The 14,627-nt window shown below is 33.7% G+C and overlaps 1 protein-coding gene across 2 annotated transcripts; it reads right to left on the bottom strand.

Moving 5' to 3' along the window:
- Positions 1-1,693: 1,693 nt before the first annotated feature.
- On the bottom strand, positions 1,694-9,135 carry LOC116338307 (sodium/potassium-transporting ATPase subunit beta). Of its 2 annotated transcripts, none has more exons than XM_031763458.1 (7): positions 9,008-9,135; positions 8,126-8,459; positions 6,265-6,525; positions 5,970-6,154; positions 5,724-5,858; positions 5,457-5,625; positions 1,694-5,312 (listed from the first exon to the last, which is right to left on the bottom strand). In XM_031763458.1, exons 2-7 carry the CDS (start codon positions 8,253-8,255, stop codon positions 5,209-5,211), a joined length of 984 nt encoding a protein of 327 aa, XP_031619318.1. In that variant the 5' UTR covers positions 8,256-8,459; positions 9,008-9,135; the 3' UTR covers positions 1,694-5,208. The 2 variants fall into 2 exon arrangements, with proteins under 2 accessions (XP_031619318.1, XP_031619319.1); XM_031763459.1 differs by having other exon boundaries at positions 5,970-6,151.
- Between the last annotated feature and the right edge of the window lie 5,492 nt (positions 9,136-14,627).

Below are 14,627 nucleotides of genomic sequence, written 5' to 3'. Positions count from 1 at the left end.
CATATTTAACTGAAGCGCACTATTTTATAGTATACGTCTCTATATAGATAGATAGATAGGAGATACATGCAATATCAAGTACCATATGGATAAAAATGTTCATGTAAAAATTGCAACTCCTTGAAAAATTCAGGCCAGCTCCTTGCAAAAATTCGTCGGAAATATATAATTTTGTCGTCTTCATTCGACCATATCAAGTGTACATGCATGTCCGAATGTACAGTGAATGATTTAGGGAGATGGATGTCATTTGGTCAATTCGCATTTCATCCATTTATGATTGAAAGTACTATGTTCTTCTTTCAGTTGCTGCTATGAATACATAAGTGAGGACAATAGAAACGACCATATTCATCTAGCGCTTACAAAAAAACCCCTTACACATACAATTTTTTGTTTAAAGCATTATTTAATTACATTACTGGTTTTTAGTGTTGTTTTTTTGTGGTATCACGCCAGAAAATCGACAGCCCGAACAATTTAGTAATGAGTGGTTTGCAATAAATCTACTTGAAATTGTGTTCCCGCTTGTTTTTTTTCACTTCTTAAGATGCCGTTTTTTCGCTTTATTTCCCGATTCACCATATCTCGTCAGCTTTAAAGCACATAACATTTTTTATGGCAGTAGAACCCGAAAAAAAAACGGTTTGCTCAGTGTAAGAAAATGCCGCACTACAATGCGCGTGTGAATAATCGTTACATTTAAACACTATTCTATGTTGGGCGTTGTTTGCATTTCAACTAGATGAATCGAGAAGAAGAAAATAAAACCACATGGAAACGAAATCGAGACGAAGAGAAAAATGGGCAACCAAATTGAAAGAAAATAAGAAAAAAATACCAGCTCAAGTTTGTTGTTTCTTCTGTTAAATAAGCAAAACCTCTGTAATTTTTATTTGTTCACTTTTTCACTTTTTCTCAAATGTTTTTATTCAATATTGTAATTTTCTTTTTTTTTTGTTTAACTACGAACTATTATTTGTTAAATTACTTGTTTTTTTTAAATATTTTTTCTGTGTTGTTTTTGTGAGACTTTTTATAAACTTTAAATGTTTCCCTTCATATTTAAAGTAAAGATACGTTTGCCTAGAATTGAAAAATGTGTGTGTGTTTTGTTTTTGGTTTTTTGTCGCACAAAAAGCGCGGATTTTCATTCTATCCAAAGCGTAGCGAGCGCACACGCACACAAATTTCTATCTCAAGTGCCATACACTTGCACATAAATCACGTATGGTGAAAAGTCAGATTGATCGATTGAAAATGTGATTCAAACCGGCATCATTGTGAAAATGAGTGTAGCAAAAGTTTGAAGCATGTTTTCAACAGCTTTTATGGTGCTTTGCATGACTGGCTTGAGAATGATCTGGTTGTGTTTGCGCTTATGCCTTATGGCTTTTCATCATTCTTCATTCACGGTAAACGCCTCTCTTTGGTTTCTCTCAGTTGAGCTCTAATAATATGGTTGTTGTTGTTGCTGTTTTTCACATCAGTTTCTCTTTTTCTTTTAAAATGGTTTCCGTTTATCGTTACATATTTTTGTTTTTTTGTATGTATTGTTGTATTGAGTGTTATTTCTCTTTTAATTTCATTTTGGTTTATTTTGAAGGTTATAAACTGAGTGTATGTGTGTGTCAAGTGTTTTTCATTTATTTCGTTTTGTGTTGAAATGTGCGCACACGCAAGCTGCTCTATGTAGCTTTTAGATTTTTTGTTATTATGTTTTTTTTTTTTTTCATTCTTTATAGTTTGCTTCTAATCTTCTCTGTGTGACGGAGAATGCGCAGATGTATGTGTGTGTTGCAATTTTTCACTGTTTTTTTTTTCTTCAAATTGCTGTTCTTCCTCCTCTGCTTTTGCTAATATTTGTTTGTTATTTAGTAATAATTACTTTTATAGTTTGTTTCAACTTTGTTTAGTAAAACTCTTGAAATAAAAAAAAAATCCCCAACAAAATAAATAGTAAAAGTGTTCATTGAATTTTTCGACATGTTTGTGAAAAAACAAGAAATAAATTTCAAGATGCGCGAATGACAATTTATCTCAAAATCATGTTTTAAAAAAATGAACTTTTAATCGATCAGATTGCAAATAAATACATGAAGCTGGAACGCTTCTCTTTTATGGCCAAATAACAATCGATATATATATATATAAATATGTATATATTATTCAAAAGAAATGATACACACGAGCATGTCATTTCTTTTGTCTTTCAAAACAAAATTGTTATATGTATTTTATACATATTATATATATATATATATTTAACGGGGGAGGCATTTCATAAACATGCATGCACGTAATAAAACACACAGACAGACGTACATACACACATATTTGGTTTCCATTGGTTGTTGGTGTTGTTGTTTTTCACACGCATCACAGCTCATACATAGCAGAAAGAGTCGAGCCGCGAGCTCGAAATCTCAAACAGGGAAACCCATTAATTTTTTTTTAAAATCCGGATTCTTTTTGAATTGAAAAATTAAAAACCAGAATTAATATACCATATATATATAAAATTAAATGTACAAATAACATGTGATCTCATTACGATTTTCTTATCCCATCATCGTCTTTTCATTCTTTTTGTTTTGGCAAATAACTACTAACAGTGAATTAAAGGCTCTACACAGACACGTAGCGGGCAAGGTTTTTTTTAATAAAATGATTTTTTGTTGTTGTTCTTTGTACCGAATCTATTCCTAATTTAAAAACAAATTTGGAGCAGAGAGAAACATTGTAGAAAATGTGAGCACAAAAACATACGAATCGCGCGCGTGTATGTTGGATACAATGTCCAGCGTACGCGCGAGCAAATTGGCATGTGTGCTGCGAAATAGTCGGTTCATTGCGCACAACAAATACCTGTTTCCCTGGTAGCGCGCGTGACAGTGTTGAATATCTTCAAAAGTGAGCAATCTCATATTTATATAATAATTTAAGTGGATTTTTTTTTGTTGTTGTCAGTTTTTCAGCGCCAATTAAGACTTTTCTAATCGTCCATCACCCCCCGCCATTTTGTGAAGGGCTTAGACATGTGTCGCCTTCTCCTTAAAATGTGTATGTGTGTGTTTGTTTAGTAATTCAATTTTAAGTATTGATTTTCATAATTAAGTATAGTTTTTTTTTATTTAATTAAATTTCTTACGGCCGGAAAAATAATGCTTAAATACTTTTCGTCAACATTTAAATTAATTTGAACACATACGTAGCCGCTTCGTTTTTTTTGTTCATTTTGTTTTTTGAAAGCGTTTTTTTCTGTGTTAGTGTAAGTGGAATTTGGTATGAGAATGAGTGTTTGCTTTGTTGTTGTCTCATTTTTATTTTAATGATTGAAATCGAGAGTGAAAACGACGACGCTACATGTAATAAATACATTAATAATATGTTTTTTTTTATAAATAAGGTTTCTTGTGATCTAATTTCTTCAGTTTTTTTATTCATTAGAATTTATTCTTATTCGAATTTAAATCGATGGCTAAAACATGTGATGTCACTTCTTTAAGTTAATTTATTTGGTTTTTTGTTATTTGGTAAGTACCGGCAATAATTAAATATCATTAATAATAATAATAATTTGTTATTTATTTGGTTTGTTTGTGTCTGCTTAAATTTGCAAAATTTTCACTCACTCTAAATGACTACTTTACAGATTTTACAAGGTTTTCTTTTGTTGTTTTCTGTTGTTCTCATCTATACTTTTGGGTAATTTCAAATAGAATAATTTTTACTCTTAGAAATGATCTCAATGTTACTCTCAATTTCATAAAAAGGGATAAATCTAAACGTAACTCTTTTCTCTCTCGGTGTTGTTGTTGTTGTTGTTGTTTGTTTTGTTTGTGTTCACTCGATAAAACTAAATGAGAAGCAAATTAAAACAAGACGACAAAAAAGATATCGCTTTCTCTAAGTAAGCAAAAAATTGATCAACGTTATACTTTTTTTTGTTTCTTTAATTTTAGCTAAACATTAATTTGTGTCGATTTTGTGAGTTGTGTGTATATGTATGTTAGTAACAATTATGCAGTTTGTTTTTTAAATAGATTTTTTTTGCTTCCATTCCATGATTTTCTTTTTCTCATTAAATTTTATTCGTTAAATGATAAATAAATAATGTTCGTCAATAATAGTCACCTATGTTTAATAAGATCCTAAAAATTATGTAATATCAATTTTTTATCAACACATTTATATAATAAATTATTACATGCTCACTACACCTCTTCCGCACTCGAATCATGTTTCTCTGTGTTTATATGTCTCGGTTTTATGCTAATATATCTAAAATTTTCGTAGATGAAGAACTTTTGGTTTTGCACACTCTCAATTACATTCTTTGGGGCTATCTCAAGCATACAAACACTTTCTATCTCAAATGAAGGGTGACAAGCACAGGTTCATATCGGAAGGAAATGAAACGGTGTATACGTGTGTGCAGTACACATAAACGTCGAATGAAAATGACGACGAAACAAGAAATAGTAGTTTATGAGAGCGTTTGTGTTATGCATAAAGTCGAAGTTCTTCCAACCGAGACGATGACCTTGATAATGTGTAGTTTAGCTCTTACTATAACATTTCTATAACAGCATCTGATGAATTATTATTTTTTTGTGATTTTTTTTTATCTTTTTAATACTTCTTTTGCTATTTTTGTTTTTTTGCATTTGGTTTTTTTTTATCTCCATTTAAATACATAACACATTAATTGGTAGTGCTTTTTGACATTGACGTAATAATTTTTCTTTGTTTTTTCTTTAAATTTCTGCTTTTGGAACGCTCTTGAGACGATACGCACGCATTTTTACCTGGGTTGTTGTTAATGTTGTTTGCGACACAATAACGGACAAAATATTCTTAGTTTGTTTTTTTCTTCTCCTTCTTGTTTGCTGTTATTCTTTAAATGAAACAAACTAACTCTAAAATGCCTAAAAAATAATGTCGAATCGAACACAAATGAGGAATGGGAAATATTACAAATACCACAATTTGTTTTTTTGTTTTTGTTTTTGTATGATCTGCCCGCCGCAGCACTTTTGCCGGCACTAGATGTTCTGTTCTCTTTTTTTTTAAATCGTTCCAAGTTTAAGTTGTTGATGTTTTACTTTTGCTTAGGTTGTTTTTTTGTTTTTTGTTTTGGTATTTAGTATGAATTTCTATTTCATTTTTTTCTCATAGTTTTTTTTTAGTTATGAACTAAGAAATTTAATCTATCATCAATTCGAAGTGGACTGATCCTCTTCGTTCGGAGCGATCGTACTCGATATTTTTGGCCCAGGCTTTGCATTCGATGTTGATGAGTACACCAGCTATTTGAAATGAGAGTGAAAAATCAAAAGACATTTGATTAGTTTTCATGTTTTTAACATCGAGACATGTTCCGTAATAGCTTATTTTTCTACTTATATAACCAAAGAAATGAAGAAATGTTCTAATGGAAATGAATAGCTTACGTTTTGGCCGTTCAAATTGCACAGCAACGACTGGTGGCTGATAGCCCTTAACATTTTGGTATGGGAAATAGTATGCCGGAAAACCACGTCGCGGTGAGTAGTGCACTGGTCCAAGATTTTCCACATCAGCTGGGCTTTCTCCTTCGCAGGATACCCAAATCAAGTTACGCTGTTAAAAAAAAGATACAAAAATCATTTCATTTTCACAATCACAATTTCGCAAGTTGAATTTTACTTAAAAGTTCATTAGAAGTGAATGGTACAAACCTCTTTTGGATCTCTAGTATTAGCGATGGCTTCCTTCAGGAAGTCTGGCATTTTTCGATACTGAGAACGTTCATTCTCGTCGGCAATTTGATTCTCATCAGTTTCGTTGAAGACTCGTGGAGTCCAATTGTAAATCTGATATCAAAAAGTACATAACCATTAGTAACGATTTACTTTAATTACAACCAATTTGGTGTACGAAAAACTAAAAAAAAATGATTTTATATAATTAAGATGGAAACATACCTTATTTAATTTTAAGAAGACGCATGGTTTCTTATCTGGAAAACCATATTTTCCATCCGTTTTAGATGGCGAACAATTCTCCAAGGTTTCGATTCTGAATGGACAGTATTTACCATTTGAAGCTGGATGACTAAAGCTGCATTCATTGTCAATATTATCTTCGAATTTTGGTTCCTTGTAATCTACTTTGCAATATAAGTAAAATAAAAAAAAAACCATATTATTGGATGTCGTTGAAAAGTACGGTAAAATACATTTGAAACAAAAACAATTGGAGGTTTAAGTTAAAATTTACCGTCAAGGAATTTGTTGACTGTGTCATGCCAGTAGATCATGTTGTCGGGACGATTGGATTTATACCAAATCAATGTGCTGCCAAGATGTGCTTCTGGTGGCATTGGACGAAAACCAAGACCTGGATTTGTACCAATTATACTTTCGGCCAACTGCCATTTTGGTCGTTCCAGATCGAGTGTTTGCCAGAATATTGCCAACAAACCAGCGAAGAAACCAGACAATGCAATATAGAATACTACGTAGAACACAAGAATCTTCCCTACAAAATTCAACGAACAAATCAAAATGTAAGCAATAAAGTGACAAATGTTTGACAATTCTAAGTATATATATACGCGTAATCTAAGACGGATGCCAGATGTGAGACAAATATATTTTTTTATCGCTGTGACTTTGAGCGAGGACGCTTACATATTATAATACACAATTTTTTTACGAGAAATTATACAATTTTTTTTTACAACGGATGGATGTGAAAAAAACCCAGCAAAATCCGTTAGTTTATCAGCTCAAAGGTTATTTTTGTTGTGCATTATCTCAATTTTTTCAACCTCAATTGAATTTACATTTGTTTACTGTATAAAAAAGCGGAACAAAATCCAGCTAAAATATAAGTTAACAGAAATAAAAAAAACGCAATTCGCTAAAAGGCAATTTAAATGGCCAAAAAACGTAAGGCTCAAGCAAATATGCAACCAATAGTTCAATGAATAATGTTCGTGCCACGACATTACGTCATAGATATTTCGAGTCTGAATATGTGCTTTGCTGGTTTATTTTTAAATTTTTGCCTGCCTTTTCCGTTGATCGTCACTTAATCATTAATGGTTATATTGCTATCTCAGTCTGTACGAGCTGCCATCGTACAATGTGCTACTAGGACAAAAACGCAACAATAATGTCAAAAACTATAACCCTTTATACGAATAAAAAAAATCGATATTCTCTATTTCATAACACTCATTCTCCGCATGAATGTATGCTTATGAGTGAGTGTATGTGCGTATACACACATATTTCCAACTGTACGGACGACGAGTTGTGGGTATCGAAATGTGTATGGTCGCACAAAATATCGTGTACGCTTATTCTGTCCAGCCGTTGTATGTGTGTATTTGTTTGTCTGTGGCTCCAAAAAATTGCAGCTCGTAATCTGAAGTTTCTTTTTTTCTTTTGTTTTGTTTTTCAAAACTGACAAAAAGACCCTCACAGATATGGAACGATAACTATTGAAAATTGGTAGGCAAAAGTGAGGCAGCAGGCGAAAAATTGAAATAAAATTTGACGGCAATGTTAAATGAAGAATGTAATTCATGTTGTGAAGGATACACAACAGCGACGACGACGATGACGGCGACATCAGCACTACCACTACCACTAACAAACAACAAAAACAACAACAATAAAACATCCCAACATCGACATATATACGTCAGCGTTTCTGTATGTATTCATTATGCATTCCGCTCCAACGCTGTGTGTGCGGCAACACAAAAGTGTATTAGGAATTGCATATCGGTCGGAACGTAAGCGTGCGAATGCTTGGAATTGATTATGTAACACATAAAATCGAAAAATCGCAGCCCAATGTTTCGTTGTTATGATTGTACTCTCTTCCTTTTTTTGAATTTTTGGCTGACGCCACATTTCTGTTGCGTGACAATCATCAATGGAAAAACGAATAAATGTTGAATGCTATTTATCTCTATTATTTCGGATGAAACCGAATGAACCCATTCAGATGGATTTGGTAGGGGTTCATTTGCGAATGCAAAAGATTGCATTGAACGATAATAAAACAAAAAAAGAACTAGCAAAATGTTAAGAAATAGGGTCGAATGATGAGAACATTAACTTACCCCAACTGCCAGCTGTACGGCCGAGGAATTCACTTGTCTCGCCATTCCACATAAATAGTTTAAAACTCTCCCAGCCGGATAGCTTTGGTGGTGGTGTATAATATTGTTCCGTTACTTTTTTATCGGCCATTATGAAACAATCGACTTCCTTCTTATTTCCGCTTCACAAGATTTTTTCTCTGATTTTCCCTTTAATTCTTCTCGTTTTGCGTCGTTCAAGACTTTACTCTTTTGGCCGTTTCTTCTCAACTATCTTTTTTCTTCGATTTTATATTAAACTCAATATTCCGCGGTTTCTTCGTTTGGCTGTTTTGTACTTGTTTAATTGCTGCACCTAACCCGTAAAGAAGAAAATTTGTGTGTTTTGGTAACTATGAATTTTTATTTCCAATAGAAAACAGGGATGAAAAACACTTGGGGACGTTAAAAAAAGCGTTCACTGTGTGAGCGAAAAAGTGTATAGAGAAAAAAGGGCGAACGCCTCATAAAATTTCTATTAATTGCAATTGTAAGTGGAAAAAATTGGATTTTATTTTTTTCACGCGGTTAGTGAAGAATTTACGATATAATTATTTGTTTTTTTTTGGACACCCACGCACTTAAAAAGCTTAAAAAATTTCACTTGAATTTTCCAATATAGAGCAAATGTGAATGTGAAGAGAAAAAAAATCAAAGATGGCCGCTCATGGATATGTTACACCGATTTGGAGGTCTTTGCTTCGGTTTTTCTTTCTTTTTCCAAACAACGAAAAATTTTCACGTAATTGCAACGTTTTAATATAACAAATATGTTTTCCATTTATAATTTACAATTGAAAAGAAATTAAATCAACAAATATTTTGCACAAAATTTTCGTTTAAAAAATAATAATTTTCCTTTACCAAAACCAAGCAAAACGAGAGATGCTATACTCGATGTATGTGAAATGATTTAACCAGCTTCACAGCAACTTAACAAGTGCCATAAGGCGGCTCTGGTAGCAAAAAATCGACAATCGAATATTTCACTCGCTCTCTTACTCTCTTTTCGCGCGCTGTATGTGATTCGATTCTCTCTACACGAATTTTACGCTCACACGTTTGCTCTCTCTCCGTTCGAAATATATGTGCCACTGTGTCTAATGAAATCCACACATGTACTGCTGTACATTCAATCGTTGAATTGTGCTTGCAAATTCTCTCTTTCTCCGTCTATAAATTTCTCGTTGGCAATACCATGTTCTTTTGTAAGCATAAACATATATTGTATACAGTACATGACGAGAGTATTCGTTTGTTCGCTATCTTTGTTTGTGAGTATGAGTTTCTTCCACACTCTCCGGTTCTGTTCAGATTTTACGCTCTCTCCGAAACGTATCTCTTTCCTTTTCTCTCTCAAAAAATGATGACGACATCCATGGCCGAACGATACGTGTGACCCTCTGAAAAAGTTTCGTCAGTTGTGCTTTTGCGCACTGAACGGCTATGCGCATTATTGAATATTCAAAGCGAAATTAAATCATTGCCTATGCACGAATACATCAACAAATACATTTTATGCACACGACATTCTGGCTCCAATACATCGTTATATCATACATCGAACTAATGTAATGCTGCTGTATCAGCCGTTTTAATACTCAGCCACTCTTTGTTCGCTCACTCTCTTTGATGGTTTTTTCTCTCTGTTACACATTCCAATACATACATGGCCACGTGAACCGATTCTCTTTCAGTCAGAATCAAATTTGCAACCCCAATTCATTTGATACATATCTCGAGCTTCGCTTTGTATGAGTAAGGATTCTATCTTGTCTGTATGACTACTATGCCTGTATGTATCGTATGTATACACGACATTTTCATGAGCAATACTCATTCCGATTCGGGTGCGGATTGTATACAGAATATTGTAGCCTGTGCTCTGCCTAAATGTATATATGGACGGTCGGATGGATGGATGGATGGAAATAATCGGGTGTATATGTGCCACAGAGAGTGCTTTATATTGCCTCCTTGAAAATGATAAACGTGTGTAGAGTGCGGGCGATTGCATTTCATGCTTTTTTCCTGTTGTTCCTTCGTCTTCTGTTCATAACACACAGACGGGGTGTGTGTGTGTCAAAGCAATTCGACACAATCAAATTACATCGTTTGTATAAGCTTATAGAAGCAGCACATTTACTTGAAAGCAGTGTGTTGTATTTATATAAATTTTCCTGCAGAATGTTCAGTGAAAAGCGCGTGCTCTTCTATTTCGATCGACTGCGTCAAACAATCATCGAATGTACATCGAACAGCGCACGTACTCATTAGTGGTTGGGGTTTTCACATCTATATGTGTGCTATACCGTTTGCAATATATTCTTTACCGTTTATGTGTGTTAGTTGGCCGCTTATTTGTATGTGTATCCACGGACTGGTTCTACCTGACGACGGCAACGACAACAATAACGACGATGGGGGAATTTATGCTGTTGGTGTTGCTTTTTTATTGTTTCGGCTTACTTTCGTGCATATTTCGTATCCTAATGCTTATTTTATTAACTGTTATGGAATTTTTCGGCATGAAACCACTGAATGCTTGGTGTATAATGTGCGAAATGAGAATTGCGACCGTAACAACTTTGAGCGCCTCTTCTATTCTGTTTAATTTCATATTTCCATTGAGTCTCTTCACCGAATGGCACTCAAACTCAGCGACAAAAAATAATAATTTGTTATTACATTTCGCAAATCTTCTTCTTCTTCTTCTTTTTCTACTGCTTCAATGTAGTTACTTACCCGTTTTTAATTCTCTTTGAGTGCAATCATAAATATTTGTCCGGGAATATTACTCGATTTTATTTAAATTCATGACAAGGCATGTGAACACCAAAACATACAAGAAGTGTTCTTTTTCATTGCGAATATTGAACTTATATTCTCGTAAATGATTCATGATGACTGATAAATGGATTGCTCTTATATAATAGTCGTTGAAACGAGTGTGAATGGATTGTCGCGGTTATATCATTCAATTGAGTTCGTTTACGAATCACCACCGCTTAGACGGTTTGATTTTCAAAATCAAAAGTAATAATAGAAGGACAGAAATAGATAGAGACAGAAAAAACCCGATTTAAATTGAAGCTGGCAAAATTGATGCCTGGAATATAACGATGTTAAAATTAATGATATATTTTTTTCTTAGTTGTTGACGAAACAATTGCGTGTCGAAGAATCGACCGAAATGAACAAGAGATGAGGCCGACCGTCCGACCGCAGACATAAAACGGCTGTTTATTTGCATTTAAATGAAACAAGAATATGAGTAGAGAAGAAAACAATGACTGTAAACTGATGAGGGAATAAAAGAAATTCTCTGCAGTGGCCCTTTTTCAAATCGCAATAGAAAATAAACATGAAACATATATATTGATGTCAACGACGATGAAAAACGGCTCGATGGATGGCTTTGAAATTTGAGAATGAATAGAAAAATGAAGAATTCAACAGCAACAACGCCAACAGTGGGAAATGATGAACGGTTGCGATGACGGATACGACAACGCTGCACAATGTGCGGAACGCGAGGACAAAGCAGATTGTTCCAATGAAGGTTTTTTTTTGCTGTTGAACACTGCTTACGGCTTTGCTCTTTGTATGTTATGCAAATTTAATTGGATTTAGTTTGTTTTTCTTTCGCTTGACTGCCTGCCTGCGTGCTTGTCTCTTTCTATTACTCTCTTTTTTTTATTCTTTGTTCATTTATTCCCAATTTACCATCGAGCCCCTCATCAAAACTCAGAAAACTAAAACGCAGAAAGTAATACGCAGAAACTAAGACGCAAATAAATAAATAAAAAGTGTCGTAAAGTAAGCAATCGCAGTAGTCGATTGCGATTTGTAAATATATTTTGAAAAATAATACTCCAGTTTTTCTCTTACAAAGAAACAAAAAATAAAAATTCAAATGGTTTCTATGCTTAAATGTTTCTGTGTTTAAAATTTCGTTTTCTGCATTTTGAAGCCATACCGTTCATATACATTGCTCCGGTGCGGAGATTGAAGTTTGGAATCGCGTTTTTATTGCGTTGCTGCAATAATATGCATACTAATTTTCGAACTATATGTACATAAATTGTCGAAAATTAATTGGCTGAGTCACACAATACAGGAAACAGGCGTGAATATGCGATACAGAAATGTGAAAAAGCAAACAGCTTCTTTTATAATTCATCGATATGCCATATACCGTATTGTACACAAAGGGTAAGAAATGATGGTTAAAAGATTTATTTAGGTACGAATTACATCGGAGCAATAATTTCCACCAGAATCATTTTTCAATTGAGCGTACAATACGAGCCGTACATGAGTCATACAGCTGTGCTCTCGTGCTCTCTTCCCCTTGTCACCATTGACTTCGTCTTTTGACATGGCTTCAACATGGGCCGCATACACACATGCATTATGCGATAGCATTCATTGGTTTACCAAACTACCATTTTTCCTACATTTCACAGGAAAAACCACCGCATTTTTGGAACATAAAATTGTTATCTAACCACACATAAAGCTCTCTTTGCCGCCAAAATTCCTTTACGATAATAATTTTGGGGAGTCTTATGAAATCGATGCCATCGAAAAATAGCGATGTATTCACAATACTATTTTGCGCACATTTGTTAGCTATAAATGTAAATGCGAAGTTACTATATATTCCCCAAACAAAACCAACCAACGAGTGAACGAACGAACAATGCATAAATTAATTCATTCAGTTGAAAAATTCCATTTTAATTGAAGAATCATTCGACGTATGTACATATATGTATTCATTCGATGAATTAAGATAAACGTAAATAGAGACAAGTGAACACATTTTTGGTAAAGATAAACATAACAAACGCAGCAGTAATAGTGGCGGCATCCATACAGAAAAAGACAAAGACCATTCTGAACAATGTGTGAAAATGTATTTGAACGCAATATAAATAATCGCGTTCGTCGTTGTTTTACACAAGCCGCACCAAAAACGCACTAATACTAAGATTAATGGTCGATTGCAAATTACAAAGATGTCATTTGCCAGATTCTTCACGACGCAAAAATATTGCTATGCGCTAAATCTTATGCTACGTAAAATATGTGATATAGACGAGCCATCATCATGTTTCGTATTCGGTTTCTTTTGTTCTGCTGCCCATTTCGATCTTTTGTTCGGTCTTTAAGCACGACATATAAACTCGAATCTCATTTTTCGACATTTCTGGTTTATCTAAGCTAACATTTTTCATGAAATATGTCTAATGAGAAACTCAGCAAATTGAAATAACAATAATTTTGAAGATATTCGATTTCATCGTGGTCGTCACCCGTACAAAAAAAGTAAATTGATGAATGACAAAGATAGTCTACCAGAAGTGCTTCTTTTCTGAGTTCCAGAGTAAGTGATAAATGTTCGCTTTAATTTTGAAAAATTATTTTTTACGCCAAAATAAATGATATGATGCTGTTCTCTGGTGCACACTTTCGTAGCGACAACAACAGTGCTGTTGAAAGTACATATGAAAAGACTATTGGAGATAAACGTTTAAATATTTTTAATATGCATCAATTAAATATCAATAGTAAACCGTTTCTCAGACGCAAATCTATTTTAAAATTCAATGCACGCAAGTAGAGACGCCAGCGCACAATAAAAAGAATTTAGCACACAATCACATATCACTGAACACAAAATATTATGTAATATGATTTTCATTCGCAAAACAATGTGAATTATTTGGTTTGGTTCAATATGTGAAACAGCCGACCATTTTTATTTGATTGTATTGCTAATTGATTTGTTTTCAATCGATTGAAATCTGTCAAACTCTATCTATTTTCAATTGGAATGTTATGTGTTTTGCATATTGCATGCTGATGATAATTTTGCTAATTTTCAGTATGTACATTTATGAAGTTCAGTGCTCGTGTACTTTTCATGTGAACGAATATGATGTGTGAGCTAGGTCGGCGATAAATTGACTCGATAATAAATTAGTTAATGAACTTCGAAGTAAATAAATTACCTCGGATTAGACGTTTGGGATAAAAACGAAAAAAAAAACATAATTCCGATAGTAAGAGAAATTGATTATTTAGGGACCGTAAAATGTATAATTAAAATGCATTTTAGTAAACAAAGGCAATACGATTAATTGGCCGAACGTGGTGGTCTGATCCGGTGACTTATACACATGACTTCTGACTCTCTCTCTCTCTCTCTTTCGCTCTCTCCAAAGAGTAATAAATAACAAGGATAAACACCACACATATGCTTCACGATAAAGAACAAGCAATAAAACCATTGTAAACTGTAGAAAACGACTAAATAATACAGTAAAACCTACACACAAGGGACAAACATGACATTCTTTTTTAAAATCCGACCAAAATATGAATTTGTATTGCTTACTTCAAATATAGGAATATTTTGGCAGGGAACCTTGTTCATTCGTTTGCATTAAGGGGTCTCGGCCATTTTCATTGCCTC

The sequence above is a fragment of the Contarinia nasturtii genome, unplaced genomic scaffold (genome assembly GCF_009176525.2).
Source record: "Contarinia nasturtii isolate CC-2019 unplaced genomic scaffold, AAFC_CNas_1.1 Cnas_scaffold_350, whole genome shotgun sequence".
NCBI lineage: Eukaryota > Metazoa > Arthropoda > Insecta > Diptera > Cecidomyiidae > Contarinia > Contarinia nasturtii.
This window is presented reverse-complemented; position numbering and strand designations above follow the sequence as displayed.